At 36.1% G+C, this 22,667-nt stretch overlaps 1 protein-coding gene across 1 annotated transcript; it reads right to left on the bottom strand.

Moving 5' to 3' along the window:
* Nucleotides 1-471: 471 nt before the first annotated feature.
* Nucleotides 472-17,027, bottom strand: Cnih1 (cornichon family member 1). The gene is made up of 5 exons (XM_027929459.2): nt 16,880-17,027; nt 12,090-12,158; nt 7,954-8,066; nt 6,539-6,682; nt 472-4,465 (listed from the first exon to the last, which is right to left on the bottom strand). The coding sequence occupies exons 1-5, from the start codon at nt 16,958-16,960 to the stop codon at nt 4,438-4,440; spliced, it is 435 nt and encodes a 144-aa protein (XP_027785260.1). The 5' UTR covers nt 16,961-17,027; the 3' UTR covers nt 472-4,437.
* Nucleotides 17,028-22,667: the final 5,640 nt, after the last annotated feature.

Raw genomic sequence — 22,667 nt, 5'->3', positions numbered from 1 at the left:
CACGATACCTGTAAAACTTTAGACTAAAACTGACATTTACAAATCTAACATTACCAATCTCCTCATATAAATACAGAGCTTACTCATGAATACTAGGGAAAAAATTGGCATGGATTAATCAAATCCTTTAATAATCAATTGAATTTTCAAAGTGCATGCATCTTAATTTCCATAACTGCATATTAAACCTTCTGTATTCAAAATGCTTGACTAAATTGTTTTCATGCCAAGTATATAAGAAAACATCAATTATTCCACAGCAAGGAAACAAGGCATGACACTATTCTGAAATAAAATTGTCCAGTTAAGTTTACTAACCTGTGATTCCGATATTCTAGGAAAAGTATTTTCTCTGCCCAAACTGTGTGACAGCCTTCAAAACAACGGGGTGGGAAAGGTGAACACAAACTAGCTGTATTTGATGATATTAACACACAGACTCAACCATTACCCATGAATTACACAAAGAAATATTTGAGACTGTTTTTATTAAATGTACAAAAGCAAAATAACCAGCTCTAAGGATAGTAGGGCTACTTAAGAGCATTTTCTTTGGACAGTGATACAGCACCACCAAGCTTAAGATTTTAACAAATTGTGAGCATACAGAGCTAACCACATTTTATGTTTCTCTTGGTAGTTTTAGGGTCTATCTAATTATCAATCTATTTAAGAAATTTTTCTTCTCCAGAATACATAAACATAATCCAAAGAAACTGTAATATTTAGAAAAAGCATTATAAAATATAATTAACATGAGAGATGCAATTTATTCCTTTACAGGTCAAGATGTCTTCTATATTTGTACAATGTGCACTAAGAACATTAATGCAGAACAAAAGCCTCACTCCAACACTGCTGACTGGTATTCGTACGTGGTTAATACTATTTTCCAAAACAAAAAGTTATTTACTTCTTTTTTAGACATTTATCTTTCTGAATCTTAATCAAAGTAAAATTGTTCTAAGAAATATAGTCAGTATATCCAGAAATAGAGCCACGCTTTTTCTCTTGGCATCACTCTGGGGTATTAGTTCAGAACCATCTCCTCTAAGTTTTACAACTAGTACCAGAGACTTTCTAGCCACTGGTCTGACTAAAGATCAATGATGGGTTTGAGCAAAGAACTTAAAATTATTTGAGACTAACAGTTTTCAGAAAGGATGAACATGAGTACCTTTATGAACAATGTTTGACAAGGTACCAGTATTTCTCTTTCCTCTCTAAAATGAGGGAAATTGTTTTTTAATATAAATCATTATTTGAATGGGCTTAATATATCATAGTGCTGTGATATTTTCACACCTAAAATGAAAGCTCACCCATGCAGAGTAGAAAAGATATGCAGATGTCACTTTTTGCTCCATGACAATAATATTCTGAGCAGTATTCATAAATATATAATTAGAGAAGTGTTATATAAAGAAAAATATTTTGCCACATAGTTTTATTTCCTTTCTATGCAAATATAAGACATACCTTCAAAGTATGTTGATATAGGGAGCAGAGGAGAGCTCTATAAGCTCTTAGCATGAATGGTCCTCAAGTTGAAAAATACTGAACAGACTTTCAAAGAGAATCATGCAGCAAACTGCCCTGTACTTTGTTGCCTGAGAAGAGATCATTATCACAAATGTTTTACTAATACTCGAAAGAGATTTATCTGTTCATTTCCGATTACTTTCCCTTCCCATTAAAAATAACTCAAACTTCTTATTAACAATTTGTCTATAGCCTGGAGTGAAACTCTCCTTTACCCTACAATGAGGAGTGAAGGGGATCAGTTAAACATTGTGAAAACCATCAAATGTCATTAATAACATTTAGATACAGGTATTCAATAGTTTCTACCCCTACGTCTACTCAGTACTAAAGTGACCTATTACCATGATATAGTATTACTCAACAGAATAACTGCTAAACAGACTACATTAATAAGACTTTAAATTCCAGAGACTCTGTAGTATCCATAGCAACAAAGAAGTGTTGGTCATAGCTATAAATGTAGTTACACTAGACGTAATAAAGTAGGTGCAAATAGGGAAAACATCTGAGAGCTACAGAGTTCATAAAGATAAAATGAAGCATATAATATCAAAAGTAATTGTAATAAGGAAAAAATTAAAAGAGTAGGCATTTGATATAAACTGGAAAGATTATAAATCTAGGCTAACTATGCTTCAGCTGAACCTACAGGAATAATAGAAGTAAGACTAGGGCCATCCCAAACAAAGAAGAGAACAAACCCAATTCAGAGCAAGGAAATGAGCCAGTAGAATATTGTCAGGTATAGTATTGTTTCTGCTTTCACAAAAAAAGGCAAAAGTGGGCAGATATTATTAGAGCATCCAGGTACTCAATCATTTAATCACTTATTGCGTAGGCACTAACAATCTACCAGTGAAATGGATGAACCTCACTGTGGAGATCCTTGAGGATTCAGATGAGGACATTGAATTTTTGACAGCATGAAAACAAGAAGCTTTTCATTAATCCCAGAGAAGATTATAGATTATTATAAGGATTTTGCTAAAACTTATAAAACAAAGTAGTATTTGCTAAGAGAGCAGGGGTTCATAAAAATACTTTATGACAGGAATACTAAAATTACAGTCTCAGGAAATCTATCTGTATTGTAGACTTGGCCAGATCTTCCATAATCAAAAGTACTTATTGGGGAATGGGGAGTGGATGCTGGTACAATTAAATGGATTAGAAACTAAATGACTGCATGAATCTTCAGTGCCTAGTAAGTGCTCAGTAAATAATTTACTGCACAAACTGAAAAAGTCAGTTCCCTTTAGTGGTTCTCCAGACTATAAATTAAAAGGCCATTAAAGTTTTCCTTGTTATGAAATGGTTTGACTCTTCTCACCCTTCTGGTTCTACATTTTCTTATTCAATGTACTCACCCGAATTACCCAATCCCAAAATGTTACGTTACTCTCACAAAAGTGAAGGAGGATTATTTCCAAGCATTTTTTCATTTGTAGAGAATAAAATAGCAACTAATACAAGAAGTTCTTAGAATCAGACTTCCACAACATCCATCAACCTCCTTGGTCATTCTGGGAATTTCCACTTATTGGTTATCTTCCTTTAATGCTATGCTCAAGAAACTTCTGAACCACTTACATTATTTCCCATTGCTTTAACTTTCTCATCCCAAATAAATCAGAAGAATGCTCACAAAAGCATACTAGCCATAATTTACTTTCTTCATGAAAAGCAGCAAAAACTCAAAATTTATGTGTCATTTTACCTTAAAATGAGCCATTTCAAAAAGAAAAAATTTAAAATATTTTAACTGCCACAATAATTTTTCTTTTTTAATTGGCAAGAGAAAGGATAATGCTGCACCATCAATAGTTAGGAATCTTCTCAAATGACAACAGAGATAACGTGCTTGGCCATTTAAAGATCTGGGAATTTTTAGAAAAACTATAATGTAATAATACTCTATTTTTTTCAATGATATTCATGTCTCTAATATGGATCAAGCAAATGTGAGGAATAGCTATTTGTAATCTTTAAAACAATGCACTGAAAATGAGTCAATTTCAGAGTTTTATTGTATTGCACTAAAGGAACAGCAGGATGGTTATACAATTCTCTCTCGTCGTTTTGAAAATCTAAAGTACTTGCAAATTCTTAAGAATACCTTTACCACCAGATTAAAACTGTAAGCATAATATAACCAATTTCTTAATAAGTAATGTCTTACAAATAAAAACACATTTAAAATAGCTTTAAATGCATTCTTCACAAGTAATTCAGTATATATTTTTATATCACGTTCACTTATGCTTAAGAATTAAAGCAAGTATATTACTCTGATGGAAATATGGGAAATCTTTCATTCATGCAATATACAGGGATAATATTCAAGTTGAAGGGAAAAATTCCCACTCTTCTTATTTTTGTAAATGTATCCATATATAATCATCTACATGATAAATGAGGAAACCTATAAAGTTTCCCACAAGTCAGATACATATTTTCAATTCATCAGAAGCACCTGATAGCTACAGCTAATTTATAATTAAATGGTATTTCAATAAAACCAAAATGGGCCCTACAAGTTCCTATAAACAAAAGTTTCCAATGGACTAAGGACAGTCAGTAATTAATGCAATCATTTGAGGATTATGGCTGTTCCTTAAGGAGTGCAAGTTCAAACCTGTCAACACCAAAGGTAATCATTTTATATTAATTTATACATAATTCCATTTAAATTCTTTATCCAAGTATAACATATGAAAACAGTCTTTCCACAAGCAAAAAATGTGGAAACATTTAAAAAATAAGGAGTCATTTTTTAAAGTAACTGATCAGATTCCATAGGCTACTCTTGGAAACAGGATCTTGCTGGATAGAATCCCCTCATTTGGTGGCTGTTGCATGCACTTAACTGCACCAATTCTTCTGTGTGTTGTTCTAAGAGCTCACCAAAACATAGATCATGCTGAAAAGAAGAAAGAAGCTATTAATTCAAACATTCCTAATTATAAAAATTTAGTGCACAAAAAAGTTAAGCATGCCTTATACAGCAAACTAATATGTGGTACCATTCCATCAGAGAAAATGAAAAGACTAATGACAAGTTCAGTGTGATTTTAATTTACATTTATGGACTTTTGCCTAACACGACTTGGCTCAGTGCATGTGCTATAGTTGTCCCCTATTTCCTTTCCAATTTTAGCATGCAGAACAGCACAGCTGAAAGCTTAATAGGGATCCAAGCTTAGAGGAGCAATCTAAAACGCACTCTCTGGAGTTGAGTCTAATAATAGGAATGAGCATCTCTGGAGAGCTCACTGTATGCTGGGCTCATTAGGTCCCTCATATGCATTATCTCACTTAATCCTCCAAGCAGTCCTAGGAGGCAGATACTGTCATTATTCCTATTTTCAGAAGGAAATGGTCAATTGAGGAATATTCCCAGTAAAGCCTATTGCTTATAGCCTTTCTCTAATGGGAAAGGGTCTAAGCAGGAGAAACAGGGTTTTAAAAGAGTACAAACCAACAAAATAAAGGCAGTAATAAGCATTTGATTGAGGCCTACAAGGTCCAAGAGCAATTCTACATAAAGAATTATGTGGGAAAGAGACGCATGGTTTAGAAAGCACATTCGTATCTCTAAATGGAAATATAAAGCAAGGAATTGAGAAAACTTGGTAAATGAGTTTTAAAAGAAAACAGATGTTCTAGTGCTACCACATCCTGGTGAACATTTCCCCACAACTGCACATCTCCAACTTTATTATTCAGTAATTCATTTTTTCTTTCTTTCAACAAATACATTTTAAATACCTAGTACATGCCAGCAGTGTTCCAGACATTGTTATAGAAACTTACAAAGTGAAAATTAACAGGAAATTAGACCACATGAAATTTCACTGTTTAGAACCTTTCACTATCTTTGTTTCACATATAGGCAACATCTACAGATGTACTAAGGATATTCATTTTCTCCATCATAACCTCTGAAACAACTTTATTGTAAATTTCAATCTAATACTTCATTCATGCTTTCCTATGATTAAACATTAAATGATGTAAAGAAAAACATGGAAAAACCTATAGGATAATACTTCACAAAAAGGAGAAGGAATAGAAACTGAATTATTTCAACAATTTCACCTTACATTGATATTTTTTAAAAATATTTTGAAAACAAGTGGAAAAGCCCTCACCGGTTTATTTATATAGCTTAAAGAAAAATTCTAATTCCACACCTAACAGTGTCCTTTTCTAGTATTAACAAGCATTCATTTAACTGTACTTACAGTACCCCTCGAACAATAGTTCTCAACCAACACACTTTTGCACCATGGGGCATTTGGCAATGTCCAAAGACATTTTTGGTTTTCACAACTGGGGGAATAAGTATCAGTAGCCTCTAGCAGGTAAAGGTCAGGGGTGCTGCTGAACATCCTATGACCTACAAGGCAGCCTCCCACAGTTAAGAATGATCCAGTACGGAATATCAATAGTACCAAAGATAAGAATTCCCAACCTTGAGGAACAAGGAGATAAGTCCATCACTGTATAAAGTAGAAAAAAATGTTACTGCAACTATAGTGTACAACTATTTTTATTTTGCTGGTCCCATTCAGATCAAGCAAACCAGAAAATAAAGAGTAGAACATACTATTTATAAAGAATGGTAAGGCAAAAAAAATTAAACATTATACCTGGAGAGATACTGAAACCAGGGAGAAATACTTATTTTGCAAATTTGCACAGTCTTATCTTCTCAATACAATCACTTTGCCATGGAGAACAAGGACTGTTGTTTACCAGTTAAATGTGTCTGCAAATTTAGGAAGCAGTATCTCTGCATGCCAATTTGCTGCTTTAACATGTACCTGTGTATTTCTCTTTGAATGTGTGGAAATTTGCTGGTGTGCACTGTGTTATTAACAGTTATCACTATCCAAGACATTGAGTTATTCTTCAAGTAAAACCCATATAATGTCTACAAATTTCTTAGGCGGCATAGTAAAATCATTTTCATTTTCATATTTATACTTACCCATACAGGTAGTAAAAAAATGCTAGAAGGTAAAAAGCTAACTTGCACCATCCTTCTTTCTGACAGTATGCTAAAATATCTGCATTCATGATGGTTGTAGGGTCATAGAGTCCCGGTCCACTCATCACTGGTCTACTCATGTACCTGGAATAAACACAGTCCATTAGCTACTCAGAAAGGGCAGCAAACCTTCTGGACAGGAAGAAGGATTTCTCTGCTCAAACATTTTGTTACAATGAGAGGTCAGATAGGGAATCAAATTTACTTATAGGAGCAATTCTTTCCTTTATCATCTTAATTTTAAAACTAGAGCCCCTAATAAGCCGAACAGGATAGCTAAACAAATCATCTAGTATCTGTATTTTCAGAAATTCAAGAAAAATAGAATTGTAAAGAAGAAACCAGGTCCTTCTAACTTTTATATCTTGCTATAATTTTAGACAAAAGTGTATAAGAATCCTTCACCCAAACATTCCCATTTACCTCACCTGCATTATCCTTCTCTCTCTCATTTTACTTCTAACCATGAGTGCCTTTTTCTTTGAACCACTTCAGAATCAGGTACACACATTATACCACCTTGCTCCTAAATATTTCTTTAGTGTATACTTCCTAAAATCAAAGGCAAAGAGATTTTGGCTTGTCTATTTAAAGCAAAAAACAATAATTCCAGCCGGGAAAAGTGGCACATGCCTGTAATCCCAGCGCCTCAGGAGGCTGAGACAGGAGGATCAAGAGTTCAAAGCCAGCCTCAGCAATGGCAAAGGGGCTAAGTAACTCAGTGAAACTCTGTCTCTAAATAAAATACAAAATAGGGCTGGGGATATGGCTCAGTGGTTGAGTGGCCCTGAGTTCAATCCCCAGTACCAAAAAATAATAATAATAATAATTCCATACAGGGTAGATATAAGCATTTGAAGTTATAAAATATGGTTATCTTCCGTAAGTACATAAATGGTTGTAAAGTCAAAGTAAATGTGACGAAAGAAGAAATGCACCATATATTTTTATTTATATGAAGTTTAAAGACAGGCACAACTAATCTAAGTAGACAGAAGTCAATGGTCTTGGCAGGTTTGGGAGTTACTACCTGGCACAAGGGAGTCTTCTGGAGGCTGAAACTGCTGTATGTCTTGATCTGTGTGGTGTTTCACAGATGTATGAATACATAAAAATTCATTAAGTTGTACACTTTGGGCTTGTGCTCATTACTATACAAATCATACCTCACCTATTTAAAAAATCCTTTAAAAGGTAATGACGTAAGCTCGTAAGAAGTATTAAAGTTATTTGTTAATCCATTTGATATTTTTAAAAATAAGTGCTAATTTTCAACTGTCATTTAGGTGAATAGAATACCACAGTATAATTAAATTTTAATTAGGAAAAATATTAAAAGTATATCTAAATATTACCTCCAAATATGATATGCCAAGAGGGGCATATTGAGACCCAGTGTAAGCCACTCTGCTGCACAAAGAAACATGACACAGAAGAAAGCATGGATGAGGTACTCTGGAAGTACAAGCTGGAAGAAAAATACAAGTCCGTTATGAAAATGTTTTGGCAGTAGATCAACTGATAATCTGAAAAGCAGGAGGAAACCAAATTTCCAGTAATTAAAAAAAAAAAAAAGCACTGTTTCCTTAGAATCAAAAATGAAAGATGCTACTGAGCTTTATCTCCATATTTGGCTTTTTGTCAAAAGCAGAATTGCAAGCAAACTGACCAGAGGATATATAGTTTGTACTAAAAGAGTAAGATATGACTTAAAATTTAAAACCCAAATTCTTACAGCAGCACATTAAATTATAGAAAGTAACCATCAGGGTTGTTCAGTTACTTGCTAGTCAGTTGGAATACTTTTTATTTCCACAACTTAAAAAATGACAAAAATACAAAAATGAGTTATCTGATCACATGCAACATGATTTTTTAAAAATCCACAAAAACAAAACTCCCCTTTAGAAGTTTATACATTAGTGTTTTTCAGCCTTTAACAAAAATCAGGAATGCTACAAATACAATGTCTAGCAAATCACATCACATTACCACAAAAGTAATTTTTTAATGGAAAGCCAACCAGCCAATAATCTCAGCACAGGGGGGAGGAACACTAATATGCACAAATGCAAATGATGTGCTTTCTGCAATGTAGGAGGGAAAAGACTGAATTTTTAAACATAAAATTAGAATTTTCCAGGTTCCTGAATTCTCATCCTTACATTGCCTTTCAGTTCCTTTACTCCTGCTTGCCAGCAAAATGCTACACGGCAGAAGACAAGGAGAAATTCAGAACTCAAAAAAAGCATAAATCTTTTGAAAGTAAGTAGTATTGAGTGAGAAAAATTAATTCAAGAAAAATGCTTTTTATAAATGACCAAGACTTACTGCTTTATTTTAAATCATCTCTCTCATCCCAAAGATTTCAGACTAATGATTTTGTTAAATAAAAAGACCAAAACCTTTCACTGCAAGTTTCAGCCAAAAAAATCTCCCAAAAATCACAGCTACAAAGCCAGTTTCACAAATGTTCATTTCATACCAAATTAAAATCATATGAATTCTCCACATAATCAGATCTTTCCTGAAGGGAAACTGTGGCTATAGAAATAATATAATTACACCACACATTGAAGTCCATTTTCTAACACTCACTCCCAAATTTTCCAGTTGAAAGTTACAGTGAACTTTTTTTTTTTTTTGGATGGTGCTGGAGATGAAACAGTGCCTGTGCATGCTGGGAAAGTGCTCTGCCACCTATAGTCCTAGAATGCACTTTTTAATGAATACTATCTTAAATGAAATCTTGGTAAAAATCAACTAATCTATGCCACTAACCAGAAGTTTTCTTCAAACTTAAGCAACAGAATAAATAACAAAGGTAAATTCTGCATATAAACTCATAAATAAAAGAACCTTTAAGCCAGCATCTATTTAAGATCAAAGTTCTCTAAACAAGTGTCCACAGGACATCTTTGAAATTAAATAACTACAGCTAGAACATACCAAGAAAAATACATATTAGGAGCACCATTAAAGTTGCTTTTATAATACTAATTTAAATTACAGGATAAAATATAACAAAGTCTATTTCAGTCCTCTAAGATCAACTAATACCTAACAATACAAATTATCTTGTAAGGTTTTGCCCTACACTTGCAGACTGAGGTATGGAGAAAGAATGATTTTGAAATCAGGATGACTCCCATTGCACTTAACCAATTTTAAAAAGAGTATTAAAAAGGTAATTGTGACTCTACCAGTCAAACATGAAACAGGAAACAAATTTCACTCCCTCCCTACTCCTCAAAAACAGTCCAGAAACATATTACACATTTCTCACAAAAACCAGTCCTTCTTCAATGATAAAATTTCACCACAAGTACAACAAACATTTTTCTACTCAGGAACCAAAGTGTACACAAAAACTAGTATCCAGATAAAAAAAATACCTCATGCAAATATGGCTGAAATGACAGAACTTAAAACATGCAAAAACATAATATTCTCCTGTTATAAAGTTCACATTTTAAAAAATAATATTTGTCTTCCCCCATACTTTGGCAGAACTGTCAAAACAAATTAAATAGGGAAAACTGTCAGATGCACTGCTGTTCAGCCAATTATCGGCACCCTATCCAAAATGCAACTTGTGCTGCTATTATACCGCCCTTCAGACCTCCTGCAGGATCATGATGTCCCCAAGCACATGTCTTTTCTGAGTGAGAATTTCTTTCCATTAAGAAAAGCCAGAAATCACACATTATATATTATAATGAAATTAGTCCCTCTTAAACTTACAGTAAATTAGGAAAACACAAGAACATCAGCTTCAAAAAGTCAGGCTGTCTGGATTCAAATTCTGGTGTCTACCTTAGCTGTGTAACCTTCAGCAACATGCTTCAATCTCACAAAACACCTCAGTTAAGGGTCCTAATCATGAAAATAACAATACACCTACCTATTAAGATTGTCATGAAAACTGAATGAGAAAAGAAATCCAGAGAACGTGCATATGAGCACAGAGCCTGGCACCCAGCAGGCTGATTTCAGCTATTTAATATGCTCATCATCAATTGGTTATTTCAAGTAATGCAAAGTCAAAGGTCATACAATGCTATTAAGCAAAAGGAGAAATTTCAGTTTCTTAATTTCTTGGTAGCAATTAGTTTCAATTACTAAAGTAAAAATGTTTTACAATACACAGTACTTTCCAATCAGGAGAGTCATCATCTCATGTTTTGCTTCCTAAGAGCAGAGAAGCAGCTAGTAAGTTAAAACTTTTAACTGTTCCTACATCAAAACTGTATACTATAACAGGGCCGTAAGAACAAAGTAGAAATCTATTCCATCATTCACATTTATAAGAAAGTAGCCAACTGAGTTTATAGGTGCTTTTCCAAATAAGACCCTCTACTATGCTAGAGCATTAGAGTTTGACACAACTACAGTCTACACAAATTCTAACCTTCAGTAAGAAATTTTTAAAGATGAATTACTGTTTTCTATTACTTGAAGATATACCCACTAAAAACTTTTCAGTTTCTGACCAATCAAGCAAAATCAAACCTAGAAATTAAAGACAACTCCTCCTAAATGAAGCAAAATATATGTATATAAAGCCCCTAACAATAACAGCCACAATATTACTAAATCCATAGCTCAGAACTTAGGATAAAAAATTTAGAGTAGATAGAATACACTAGAAATAACTATGTAAACATTTAGAATATGAATTGTTATCTTTAAAATTCAGGCATCTATAGAGTCCAAAGGATAGCATTACAAGATTCCAGAACAGAGCTATCTACCTAAAAGTCTCTAAATAAACATCAGTTGAAAGACCAAACTAGTTTATTCAAAAACATACATAATTACAGATAAAACTAGATATGGCCGGTGAATCTATACTACATTTGCATACTACTTCATAAGTCACAAACCAAGAATAAACTCACAATCTATTTAGTCATTTTATGTTAACCAACTTCCAAATACAGCACCAAATAATTTAATATAGATGTGCCTATGGCCATAACAAAACAAAAAAAAAATGCATAAGCATTTAACAGCTTTCCCTACTTGACTGGGCCAGCAAGCAAACATTTGCATAAAACATAAAGTTTCATGAAATAATAAACCTCAACAGGCATATGAATGAGCACACTGAACAGAACAGTACAAATACAAATGCCCTAACCCTCCCCATGAAATGAATGCAGCATTAAAACATTAAACTAAAAAGCAGTACACACCTTTAGTGCAATTTTGACTCTTTTAATCTTTTTGACCTTTTCAACTGTCTTTGGCCGACAATGTAAAAAGCAGATTGGAAGAATGTTAGTATGACAGCTGATAAGATCATCAGTAGATTAATAATTGTCAGAACAGTCAAGCATGACAGGAAAAGAATATTTTTCAAATTCTGCCTACTTCAAAACATACAAATATATCATGCTACTGAGAATATTGGCCATTTTCAAAATATATCAAGTAAAAAGCAAATACATTTTAATAATCTAAAGATACATCCTATATTACAACTTACAGGATTCAGGGTATTACACTGGTCTATAGGATTCTTGTAATCAGTCTTCAGCTCATCAAATGCTATAATCTAAAATAAAATTTAAAAAGTTAGAACCACTCATTTCAATAAAAGCAGGAACAAACCTGCCCCATCATCAAATAATTACTGAATAAATAAAGCAAAGGTGCATTTACAGGTACCAAATTTACAGTAACTTCAATATATGCTAAATAATAGTCAGATGTATCAGAATTGGATTTAAAGAACTTGTAATACTTTTATGTCATGACTATTGAAATGATCTGATAAGTAGCTGAGCACGGTGACATATGTATGCTATTCAGGAGGCAGAGCAGGAGGATCTCAACCTCTGCAACTTAGTAAGACCCTACCTAAAAAAAAAAAAAAAAAAAAAAATTAATTTTTTTTAAAGGACTGGGATGTAGCTCAGTGGTAGAGCACCCTGGGTTAAATACCCAGCACTCCCCCCCACACACAAAAAAAAAGATAATAATATTAATATAAAGATCTGATATCACTGTGATCATTCTTTAATTTTCAATTTCTTCAATGTCTCTGTTCAAGGTTTTTTTTGTTTGTTTTTTAATTTAAAATGAACTTTCCCTCTCCTACACAACTATTAATACAAACTCCTCTTTATCCTAAAAACCCCTCTTCCTGTATGGACCCCCTCTCTGAAAGTTTTCCTAACTCCCTTGCATAGAAATAACTGCATCCCTGACTACAACTCCATGTTGATAAGGCTATCAATATGGCATTTCTCACAATAAAGAATAGTATAGGTTTGTTCATCCCACTTAACAAAAAGGAGTATCATTTAAAAATATCTGTACATGACCCTGTCCCCCCCAATCACAGTGTTTAGAGAAACACTTGAGATGGACACAAACACTTCAGTGTATTCCCATTTGTGTCCAAACACATAAATTTCTAAGAATACGTTCGTCCATACTATGGAATAATATGGCTTTAACATTAAGGGTTACTAAAACACAGAACTTCAAAGTCAAAATGTACCAATAGAGGCTTTATACCACTCTGTCGCCTTAATTCAGGTGTTAAAGAAACCAAAGCAGCAGGTGTATGAGGGAGCTGTTTTAAGTTGCTGCCACAGGTCACCCACAGGACACGGAACCTAACCTACTTAACCTACTTCCCCCTGGTGGTTTAGGAATAGTATCTATAGATGTTATATAGTATTACTCAACATTATCAGTGATGAAGAGTTATAACATTTCTAGCTTTTAATATGTTTATTTCCCTAAAGTTCTTAGTTTTGTTTTAAAAAAAAAGATTTTTTAAATCTCTAGTAGAATTTTATAAAATTCATCAATCTGCTGTAATAAAAACTCCAACCAGGGGCTGGGACAGTAGTAGCTCAGTGGTTGGAACCCAGTGCCACATATGTGAGGCACTGGGTTCGATCCTCAGCACGACAAAAAATAAGTAAATAAAGATTACGTCCATCTACAACTTAAAAAAAAAATCCAACCAAATAAGAATAGAAGGAAAACAATTAAACATTAAAATGTAATCTTCAGGGGTTGAGAATGTGGCTCAGTGGCAGAGTGCTTGCCTAGCACATATGAGGCACTGGGTTCAACCCTTAGTACACATAACAAATAAAATAAAGGCATTTTGTCCATATACAACTACAAAAAAAATTTTTTTTTAAAGAGAGAGAGAGAGAATTTTAATATTTATTTTTTAGCTCTTGGCGGACACAACATCTTTGTTTTTGTATGTGGTGCTGAGGATAGAACCCGGGCCACACGCATGCCAGGCAAGCGCGCTACCGCTTGAGCCACATCCCGAGCCCCTCAAAAAAAATTTTTAAAAAAAAGTAATCTCCAGGAGAGCAAAGACTCTCTACTACTATGTCCCATGACCTAAAATATAATATAATACCTATATTTTATAGGCCTGTTTTATAGTGCACATATTTAAGTGTTCAAAAAATTCATTCATTCACACACATTTAAGTGTTAAATGTTCATTTGTTGAATGGCAGGGGATAAAAAAGTGAAGGAAAAAAAAAACTAGGATAATTATATGAAAAAGTACAGAACTCACCAAAAGGGATTTTTTTTCTTTTCTTTCTTTCTTTTTTTTTTAAGGTACTGGAGATTGCCACTGAGGTATACCCCCAACACATTTTATTTTGAGACAGGGTTTCACTAAGTTGTTTAGGGCCTCACTAAGTTGTTGAGGCTGGCCTTGAACTTGCAATCTTCCTGCCTCAATCTCCTGAGTCCGAGGGATTACAGGTACATGCCACCTCTCTCAGTGGAATTTTCCTTTGCTAATGACTACTAACACAGATAAAAGTTAAATGTATAAATGTGTAATTAGAAGAAAACAATTTCTGATTAGTTATGAATATTGGTCAGCTACATGCTATTAGCTATGATATATCCCCAATGTACTTTACTAATAAAAGTTCAAAATGAAGACTATAATTGCAACAAATGCAATTACTTGCTTAAAACAATATTCAACTTAATAGCAAAATGAATACAAAACTTATTTTTAAAATTAACTTTTCTGATTGGACACTTTCTTCTGGTGATTTTAAGGTCTTTTGAGTACGTTGCTGAATAGATTCCTATTTGAGTGCTGTATGCTAAAAGAGTTTTCAAAATTCTTCTGAAAATATTTTTAAAACTAGCAACTTTTAAACCTTTTGCAGCTGTGCAACTGAACAAAAACATTCACAAAATATTTCACAGAAGTGTAAAAGCAATAAAACAGATAAACCTTTAAAGATGCCAAAGCACACAATTCAAGGTATCTTCAAATTTGATAAAAGCCCTGAAGGAATGACTTCTGCATTTTGGGCTTTTGAACCACCTAGACCTCCAACTCTGTACTACACCGACGGATATTTAAACTATCTTAAAAAATAAGGTTATATGGGAAATAGAAAAATTTTAAGTATTTATTTTAAATTGTTTTCAAAAGGATGAAATAATTCTCTGAACTAAGAAATTCCTAAGCATAAAAGTTCTCCACTATTCTGTGATACAAATTTTAAAAATTCTATTAATAGGACTTAAAATTATCAACTTCATCCAGACACACATTCCTTTCAAAGTTGAAAGTAAATCACCCATTTTTTTAAAAAGTGCAGGTCAGGTTTTCCATAAGTCAAATACAACCTGGTTTAAAAATGTGAAAACATGAAAAAGGTTATCCATAGCTCTCTTCTATGACTCTCCATCATCCTAGAAAAAAAGAACACCCATCAAGCAGAAAGTGATTTAAAGCCATGTCTGTAGATGGAAGAGAACCACACATCTTAGTTTCATCAGAGGCTAAGGCAGGGCTAGTTGGCATCTCACTTTATATTGTTTTTGGTCCTGAGGACTGAACCCACAGGCGCTTTACCACTGAGCTACATCCCCAGCCCTTTCTATATTTTGAGACAGGTTGTTAATAAGTTGCTGAGGGCCTTCCTAAATTGCTGAGGCTGGCTTCTACCTTGAGATACTCCTGCCTCAGCCTCTCAGTGAAACTTAAGATGCTCTTTAAGCTTTTGGTTTCTAATGACAAGATTTTTAGATAGCAGTTACTTCTGACACGTGAACAACCTATGCATGTGGTACATAAGCAGGAGGTTTTAAATAAGTAGAAACACACTTTTAGCAAAAGGTGATGGATGTGATAGCCCTCTACTTTTGAGGCTTTTTTTTTTTTTTTTTTTGCATATGATACTGAAGCAATTTAATCATTCTGTCCAAGTCTCACAAGCATGGTTGTCATGAAACCTGAGTGAACATGCTCAATCATTCAAATTAATACGAATATCCCAGAAGGTACTAGAACATGGGGGAAGACAAAAGCAAACATGAAACAATTTTTTACGCATGCTGATTTCCAGAAAGTTCTCAATGCTAATTTTATGCTAGAAAAACAGAAATCGTTTTAAAAAGTCTTCTTGTAGAACTATGTCACAGTGAACTTAAGACTTGTTCCTTATAGGGCCCAGTAAAGATGTGCAACATGATGCAAGTAACAGAAATAAAACTGTTCTTGAGAAGCTTAAGGTTTCTGAGCATTTTCAAAATCTAATTAAAATTCCCTCTACTAAATCAAGCTCCCCTGAATACAGGGGTGGTTTGGAAGACTGTCTCTTCAGAAACTCTCGCGGATCAAGTACTATTTAGTGGGAAAGCTCAAGGAGATGCAATTAACAAAGCAATCGATCCAACCGGCACCAAAGTTCACCAGGAAATAGGGTTCCGAAAAATGATGATTTCTGCTTGAAAGGCACCCACCAAGTGCTGAAAAGTAGAGTTGGAAATTCATCTAAAAATAGGTTATAAACTATCCCATCATTTGGCCAATGCTCCTGCGGAAACCCTAGAAAGACAATCTACACAAGAATAAAAATTCAGAAAACTTGACGTTAAGTACTCTGTGCGCACCTGACATCCTCCCGGGATGCGGGAAAGCGGGCCGGCAGGGGGTCCTGCGAGCCCGGCGCTGTCCCGAGGGCCCCTAGGCACCGAGGTTGCCCCACCCAGCCTGAGAGGAGTAGCGGGGCGCGGCCTGCGCCCCTAATACCGCCGGCACATCCACTCCCGGCCGCATGCCGGGGCTCTCCTGAAGCCGCAGCCCCCGCCCGCAGGAGAGCGCGCGCAAACCCCGCACTCGGGGCCCTAGCCGCCCTGCCCCATCCCCGGTGCGCGGACCTCGGGGAACCGGCACTGCCGGGACCGCGGGCCCGAAGCTACAGGAAGCTGCGCCACCGCCTCGCCTTCTTTCCCCCGACCCCAGCTACTCACGTGCCAGATGGCGAAGAAGATGAGCGCGGCGGTGAGCAGCAGCGCCAGCATGTAGCAGAAGGCCGCGAACGTGAACGCCATGGCCGGGAAGGAGGAGCTGGCAGCGGCGCCGGTGCCAGCGGAGAAAGGCGGCGCAGGGCCCTCTGGGTAAAACCATTCACTTCCCCCGGCCGCAGCCACGACCGCCGCCGCTACCGCGGCGCCCGCCTTCCCAGCGCGCCTGCGCACCTTTCCAGTCGCGCCTGCGCCCTCTGATGGCCGGAGTCTGCGTCGCACCTGGGTCGTCCACACAGTTGATTGATTTGTCCTTCATTCTCCAATGTGTTTTTTAATAAATCTTTATTGAATGAGTGTCTAGTTTGCTGATTTGTACTGTGTTTATCCTTGAGATACAAAAATGAATAAGATACTACTTGTATCGAAAGAACTCAGTTTAGTACCGGAAATGAACAACTAAATAAATAATGATTGTATTGAAAACCGTAAAGAGATCTCTGTGGGATGCTACCAAAGGTCTAAGAAGGGCTCCCAGCCCACCGTGGAGCTTTTAGGTTAAAAGTATTTCCTAATCCCAGACTTACACGATGAGTAGTCGTCATTCAAGCAAAGAGATGGTAGAATTGGCAAGGCAAGGAAAAAGTTCCCAATGAGCAAAGACACAGAGATTAAAAAAAAGAAAAGGAAGAACAAAAGTTAGGTGTTTTAGGTGAAACCAGAAGCATTTCTGTATTAGTCAACATTATTGCAAGATAGAGAGTTAAGAGTTAGAAAAGAGTTAATCGAAGATCAGTTTATAGAGAATGGTAAATAACTGGCTAGGAAGCTAAGATTCATATTCCCTAAGCCCAAGTTTTTGAAACATTTTTTGTTCATCACACACAATTAGAAAGATTTCTTTCATTGCAACCTAGTGACATCATAAACACATCACATTTCAGAGAGATGGACATCTTGGTATAGAGACAAATAAATATAAACAGAACCAAAACAAAAATTTCACAAAACAGTACTAAAGAGCCTATAAGTACTTCCTTTTTTTCTATTTTGTTTTTAATTTTGGTGGTAACCCATAATATTGATTCACCATCCACTGATTGCTAGTAATGGAAGTGGAAGACCTTGACAGGCAAGAGACCGGCATGTTTAGATTTGCATTAAATATTGCTCACATAATAAACTGTATAGAATGGTTTAGAAGATGGGTCTACCCTGTATTGTCCAATAATAGAATTTTCTGCAGTGTTGAAAATTTGCTATACCAGTCCTGTCCAATCAGTAGTCAGTAAAATTGAAATTTTAAATTTTACATTATTTAATTTAATTAAAGATTTGACGGGGGCTGGGGATGTGGCTCAAGCGGTAGCGCGCTCGCCTGGCATGCGTGCGGCCCAGGTTCGATCCTCAGCACCACATACAAAGATGTTGTGTCCGCCGATAACTAAAAAATAAATATTAAAAATTCAAAAAAAAAAAAAAAAGATTTGAAAGCCACATCCAGCTAGTGTCTATTGTACTGGACAGGGTACGTCTATACCACCAGGATTAAATGGAATCTTTGTGCAAATTGTAAAGGTACTTTCTCCAGATAGATAGAGGTCCAAACCAGAGAAGAGAAATGTAGGCTATGCTTCAACCCCACTAACTTCCTTGGCCAGACACCTGTGTGCAGGATACAGTTTGATAGCAAATTGTTTGGTTGTACATGGTGACCCTGAGTAATGGTCCATCAGAAGTGGGCTCACAGCAATTGTCCAAGCAAAAGTTGCTGTGAATCTGAACTAAAAACAGTGGAAGCTAAGCCCAAAAATGAGTGAACATATTTGATAGTATTTGAGAGACAAGCTCAGCAGGACTTGATTAATTAAATTTATGGTGAGAGAAAGGAGTGTGTGTGAGTGTGTGTGAGTGTGTGTGTGTGTGTGTGTGTATACCAGGGATCTAACCCAGGGGCACTTTACCACTGAAGTACCCTCAGCCCTTTTTTATTTTTTATTTTGAGACATGGTCTCACTGTGTTGGTGAGGGTCTCACTAAGTTGCTGAGGCTAGCCTTGAATTTGTAATCCTCCTGTCTCAGCCTCCCAATTTACTGGGATTATAGGCATGTGCCACCACACCCGGCCAAGTCCCAGAATTCTTTGGAATTTGCATTAATTCTTTCAGTCTGTGGGAGTACTTTTACAATCCTGCTTCTACCAGTATATATGGATAGGGTTAAATGATATTGCAAAAAAAAAAAAAAAAAAAAGATTGATCTTATATACTCCTTTTCCCTTGCCTTCTTTTTTTAATATTTACTTTTTAGCTCTAGGTGGACACCGTATCTTTATTTTATTTTTATGTGCTGAGGATCTAACCCAGTGCCTCATGCATGCTAGGCGAGTGCTTTACCTCTGAGCCACAACCCCAGCCCCTTCCCTTACCTTCTTTCTTCTCTCTTTTTCCCTTCCTTCCCTCAAATTCCTTTGTTTAAATTGTCATTCTAGCAGTTTATCTCCACAGCTCTTACTGACCATGCCCCCAACTTGGACACCTAAACACAAATCAGGCCCTGGAGACCTGAGTAATAAAGCCCCAAGCAAAGCATCTAGTCTAAGAAAAGACCAAAGAAAGTTCAAATATACACCTGAGAAATGTTCCAGCCCCCCAGACTAGATAAAGAAAGCCAGCATTGAAGAAAGGGGAAGGGAAGTACTAAGTAGTTAGGAGAATGTGAGTTTAAAACATCTCCAGCCTCTAGGGGAACAAGCACTACTTTGCCAGATTCCAGGGAGTCACTTGGAAGCTCAGATCAATTTTTTCTTTTGGTTTCCCTTGGCGCCCTGTAGGTATCAGTTAAGGGCTGCCAGTTGATAGTGGGGCATAGGATACTTAAAGACAGGTGGTAACATAAAAAGGAAAGCCCCATGCTGGAAAGCCCCATGCTGGTTGAATGACCTTCAATCAACTCAGGACTCCCACAGAAGTAGAAGGCTACAAGTCATCCCAGTTATAAATATTATGAAGAGCCCACAGTGCTTTGGGAGGATCTGAACCCTTGCCTTGAATAAGGCATTTCCAAGAGGAAAGAACTCTGAGCACACAAAAAAAATTATGACCAGCAATTCCTACTCTTCCAAAAGAGGTTTACGTATTTGGGGAAGAAACTGTCTGGATTAGGAATGTTTGTGGGTGGCTTATGGATGTAGATTATGTGCCTATGACTAAGCCTTGTAAAGAAAAGCTAAGAAGCTGGCAAGAATGGGATGGATAACAGAAAGTATGAGTTGTCCCTAAATCCACCCCACTCTTCCGTATTCATAGAGATTAGAGTTTTCTTAAGGGTTCATGACCCTCATGCTATATGCTCAGAGAAGGTCTTGGGAAAGGTAGCCTTAATCCCTCCAGAGTATAATAGAATATGATATATGACTCTCATTTGCTTTCAGTGTGTGCTGAACTGACAATCTCTGTCGTTCTTTTTTTTTCTTTCTTTATTTTTTGGTAATGGGGAGTAAATCCAGGGGTGCTTAAACACTGAGCCACATCTCCAGCCCTTTTTTGTATTTTATTCAAAGACAGGATCTCACTGAGTTGCGTAGGACTTCATTAAATTGCTGAGGCTGGATTTGAATTCATGATCCTCCTGCCTCAGCCTCCCAGGCCCCTGGGGTTACAGGCATGTACCACCATGCCAGGCTCTTTTTATTTTTTATTTTGAGACAGGGTTTCACTAAGTTGCTGAGGCTTACATTGAACTTGTGATCCTCCTGCTTCAGCTTCCCATGCTGAGAATACAGGTGTGAGCCACTGTACCCCGCTATTTTCTGTTCACTAAATACATGTCTAAAACATCAGGCTAAGACTGCATTCAAGTGGCACGCATAGCCAGGTGCAGTGGCACAAGCCTGTAATCCCAGGAGTTTGGGAGGCTGAGGCAGGAGGGTTGTGAGTTCAAAGTCGGCTTTGGCAACTTAGTGAGGCCCTAAGCAACAAAGCAAGACCCTGCCTCTAAAAAAAACATAACAAAGAGACAGGGATGTGGCTCAGTGGTTAAGCGCCCCTAAGTTCAATTCCAACTACCAAAACAAACAAACAAACAAAAAATGGAAACCATAGAACTGTCCAGCAGGGTGTGGTTTCTCAGTATTAGTGTGAATCAACTTGGCCTTTCCCCTCGGAAGGGCTGTTACACACTCATTATGAAGGAAATAGTGCATAGAAATTACTGAGTCAACAATCTCCCATATACAAGAATATGCCACCTTGATGTTCTTATTTTTTTATATGCGCTCTTTTTCATAAAGTCACATAAATGGACAGTTTAAGGATGGTGAAAAGCATATCTTAGCAAGTGTACAATTTAAGGAGTTTCAATACCAACACATGCACATACCCATGTGAAGACTCCTCCCCACGCAAGGTAGAGAATATTGCCATCACCCCACAATGTCCCCTCCCCAGTCTTCAGCAGAGAACAGATTCTCCATGTTTTTGAACTTCACTAAATGTAATCATTTGATTTGTATCCTTTGGTTCTAGCTGCTTTTTTTTTTTTTTTTCTGTCTGCCTAATGTTCTGAGGTTTCTCTTTGAGATTCCTCCATCTTGCTACATGTATCTATAGTTCATTCATTTTTAAATCAATCTTATTATGATTTACATAAAACAAAATGTACTCAGACTGAAGGTACAGTTAATGAGTTTATATAAAATTATAGACTCAGACAACCACCCACAATCAAAATGTTCAACATTTACAACACCCCAGAAAAGTTACACCCTGGTCTTTCCCAACCCACACTGCAAGGCAACCACTAATGTACTCGCTGTCATTATAGACAACATTTTTCTTTCCTAGAGTAGCATCATAAAAATTATGCGGTATGTCCTTTCATATCTGGTGTATTTCATTGAGTAGTATATTTCTGAGATTTATCCATATTGTTGTTATTAGTAGTTTATGCCTATTTCTCTGAAATATTCCAGCGTATGAATACATCACAATTTGTTTATCTATTCTCCAACTTTTGAACATTTGGATCTATTACAGAGAAATTAACTATAAACATTATTGTACAAGTCTTTTATTTCTGTGAACATTTATTTTCATTTCTCTTGTGTGAATACTTAGGAGCAAAATTTCTGGAGAAGGTTTTATGTTCTTTATTGTGTTTAATTTTTTTTTCTTTTTTCCAATTCCAATTTCAATTCCCTTTCCCTGGATTAGTGAAAACTTCCATCTTAGTCTTACAACAGTAGAACTGGCAGATGGTAGAGTCTTGACTAAAGTTGGGAACTCTGATTCCTCCAGGCCCCCCAGGATTGACCTCTCTATTATGTCACCAAGCCCGAAGTTCTACAGACCAAACAAAGCACATGTCTTCACTGCCAACAAGACCCACAGAACTTTCTGACCCTTTCCCAGTTTAGGAGAGTAGCTCTTCTTTCCTCTTTCTCCTGGACCCCAAAAGCCTTCACTCACCACCTTCCTGCTGTGTTTGTGGTGCAATAAGGGATTTTGCAAAAGGCAAGAAAAGCTGTTGATGTCAGATGGCTTCTTTCTGTCTTGCCTGCAAAAATTCTCAAGGTAAAGCAGTCTAAAGAACTTGGCTATCTTTCTATTGTGGGGAGGGGATACAAGAGAGAAAGTACCAATAATTATTTTTTATGTAAATTTTTTATTTATGTATGACATCAGAATGCATTACAATTCTTATTACATATATAGAGAACAATTTTTCATATCTGGTTGTATAATAGTATATTCACATGAATTCATATCTTCATATATGTACTTTGGATATAATG

The sequence above is a fragment of the Marmota flaviventris genome, chromosome 2 (genome assembly GCF_047511675.1).
Source record: "Marmota flaviventris isolate mMarFla1 chromosome 2, mMarFla1.hap1, whole genome shotgun sequence".
Lineage (NCBI taxonomy): Eukaryota > Metazoa > Chordata > Mammalia > Rodentia > Sciuridae > Marmota > Marmota flaviventris.
This window is presented reverse-complemented; position numbering and strand designations above follow the sequence as displayed.

Bases quoted from the DNA above. Each gene is read 5' to 3' on its own strand.
- Cnih1 (XM_027929459.2), bottom strand. From the start codon at position 16,960: ATGGCGTTCACGTTCGCGGCCTTCTGCTACATGCTGGCGCTGCTGCTC. The intron at 6,683-7,953 runs GTAATATTTAGA...TGTTTATTCCAG, and splicing joins TTGGCATATCATATTTGGAG to GTACATGAGTAGACCAGTGA. The intron at 4,466-6,538 runs GTAAGTATAAAT...TCTTCTTTTCAG, and splicing joins TTTTTTTACTACCTGTATGG to CATGATCTATGTTTTGGTGA.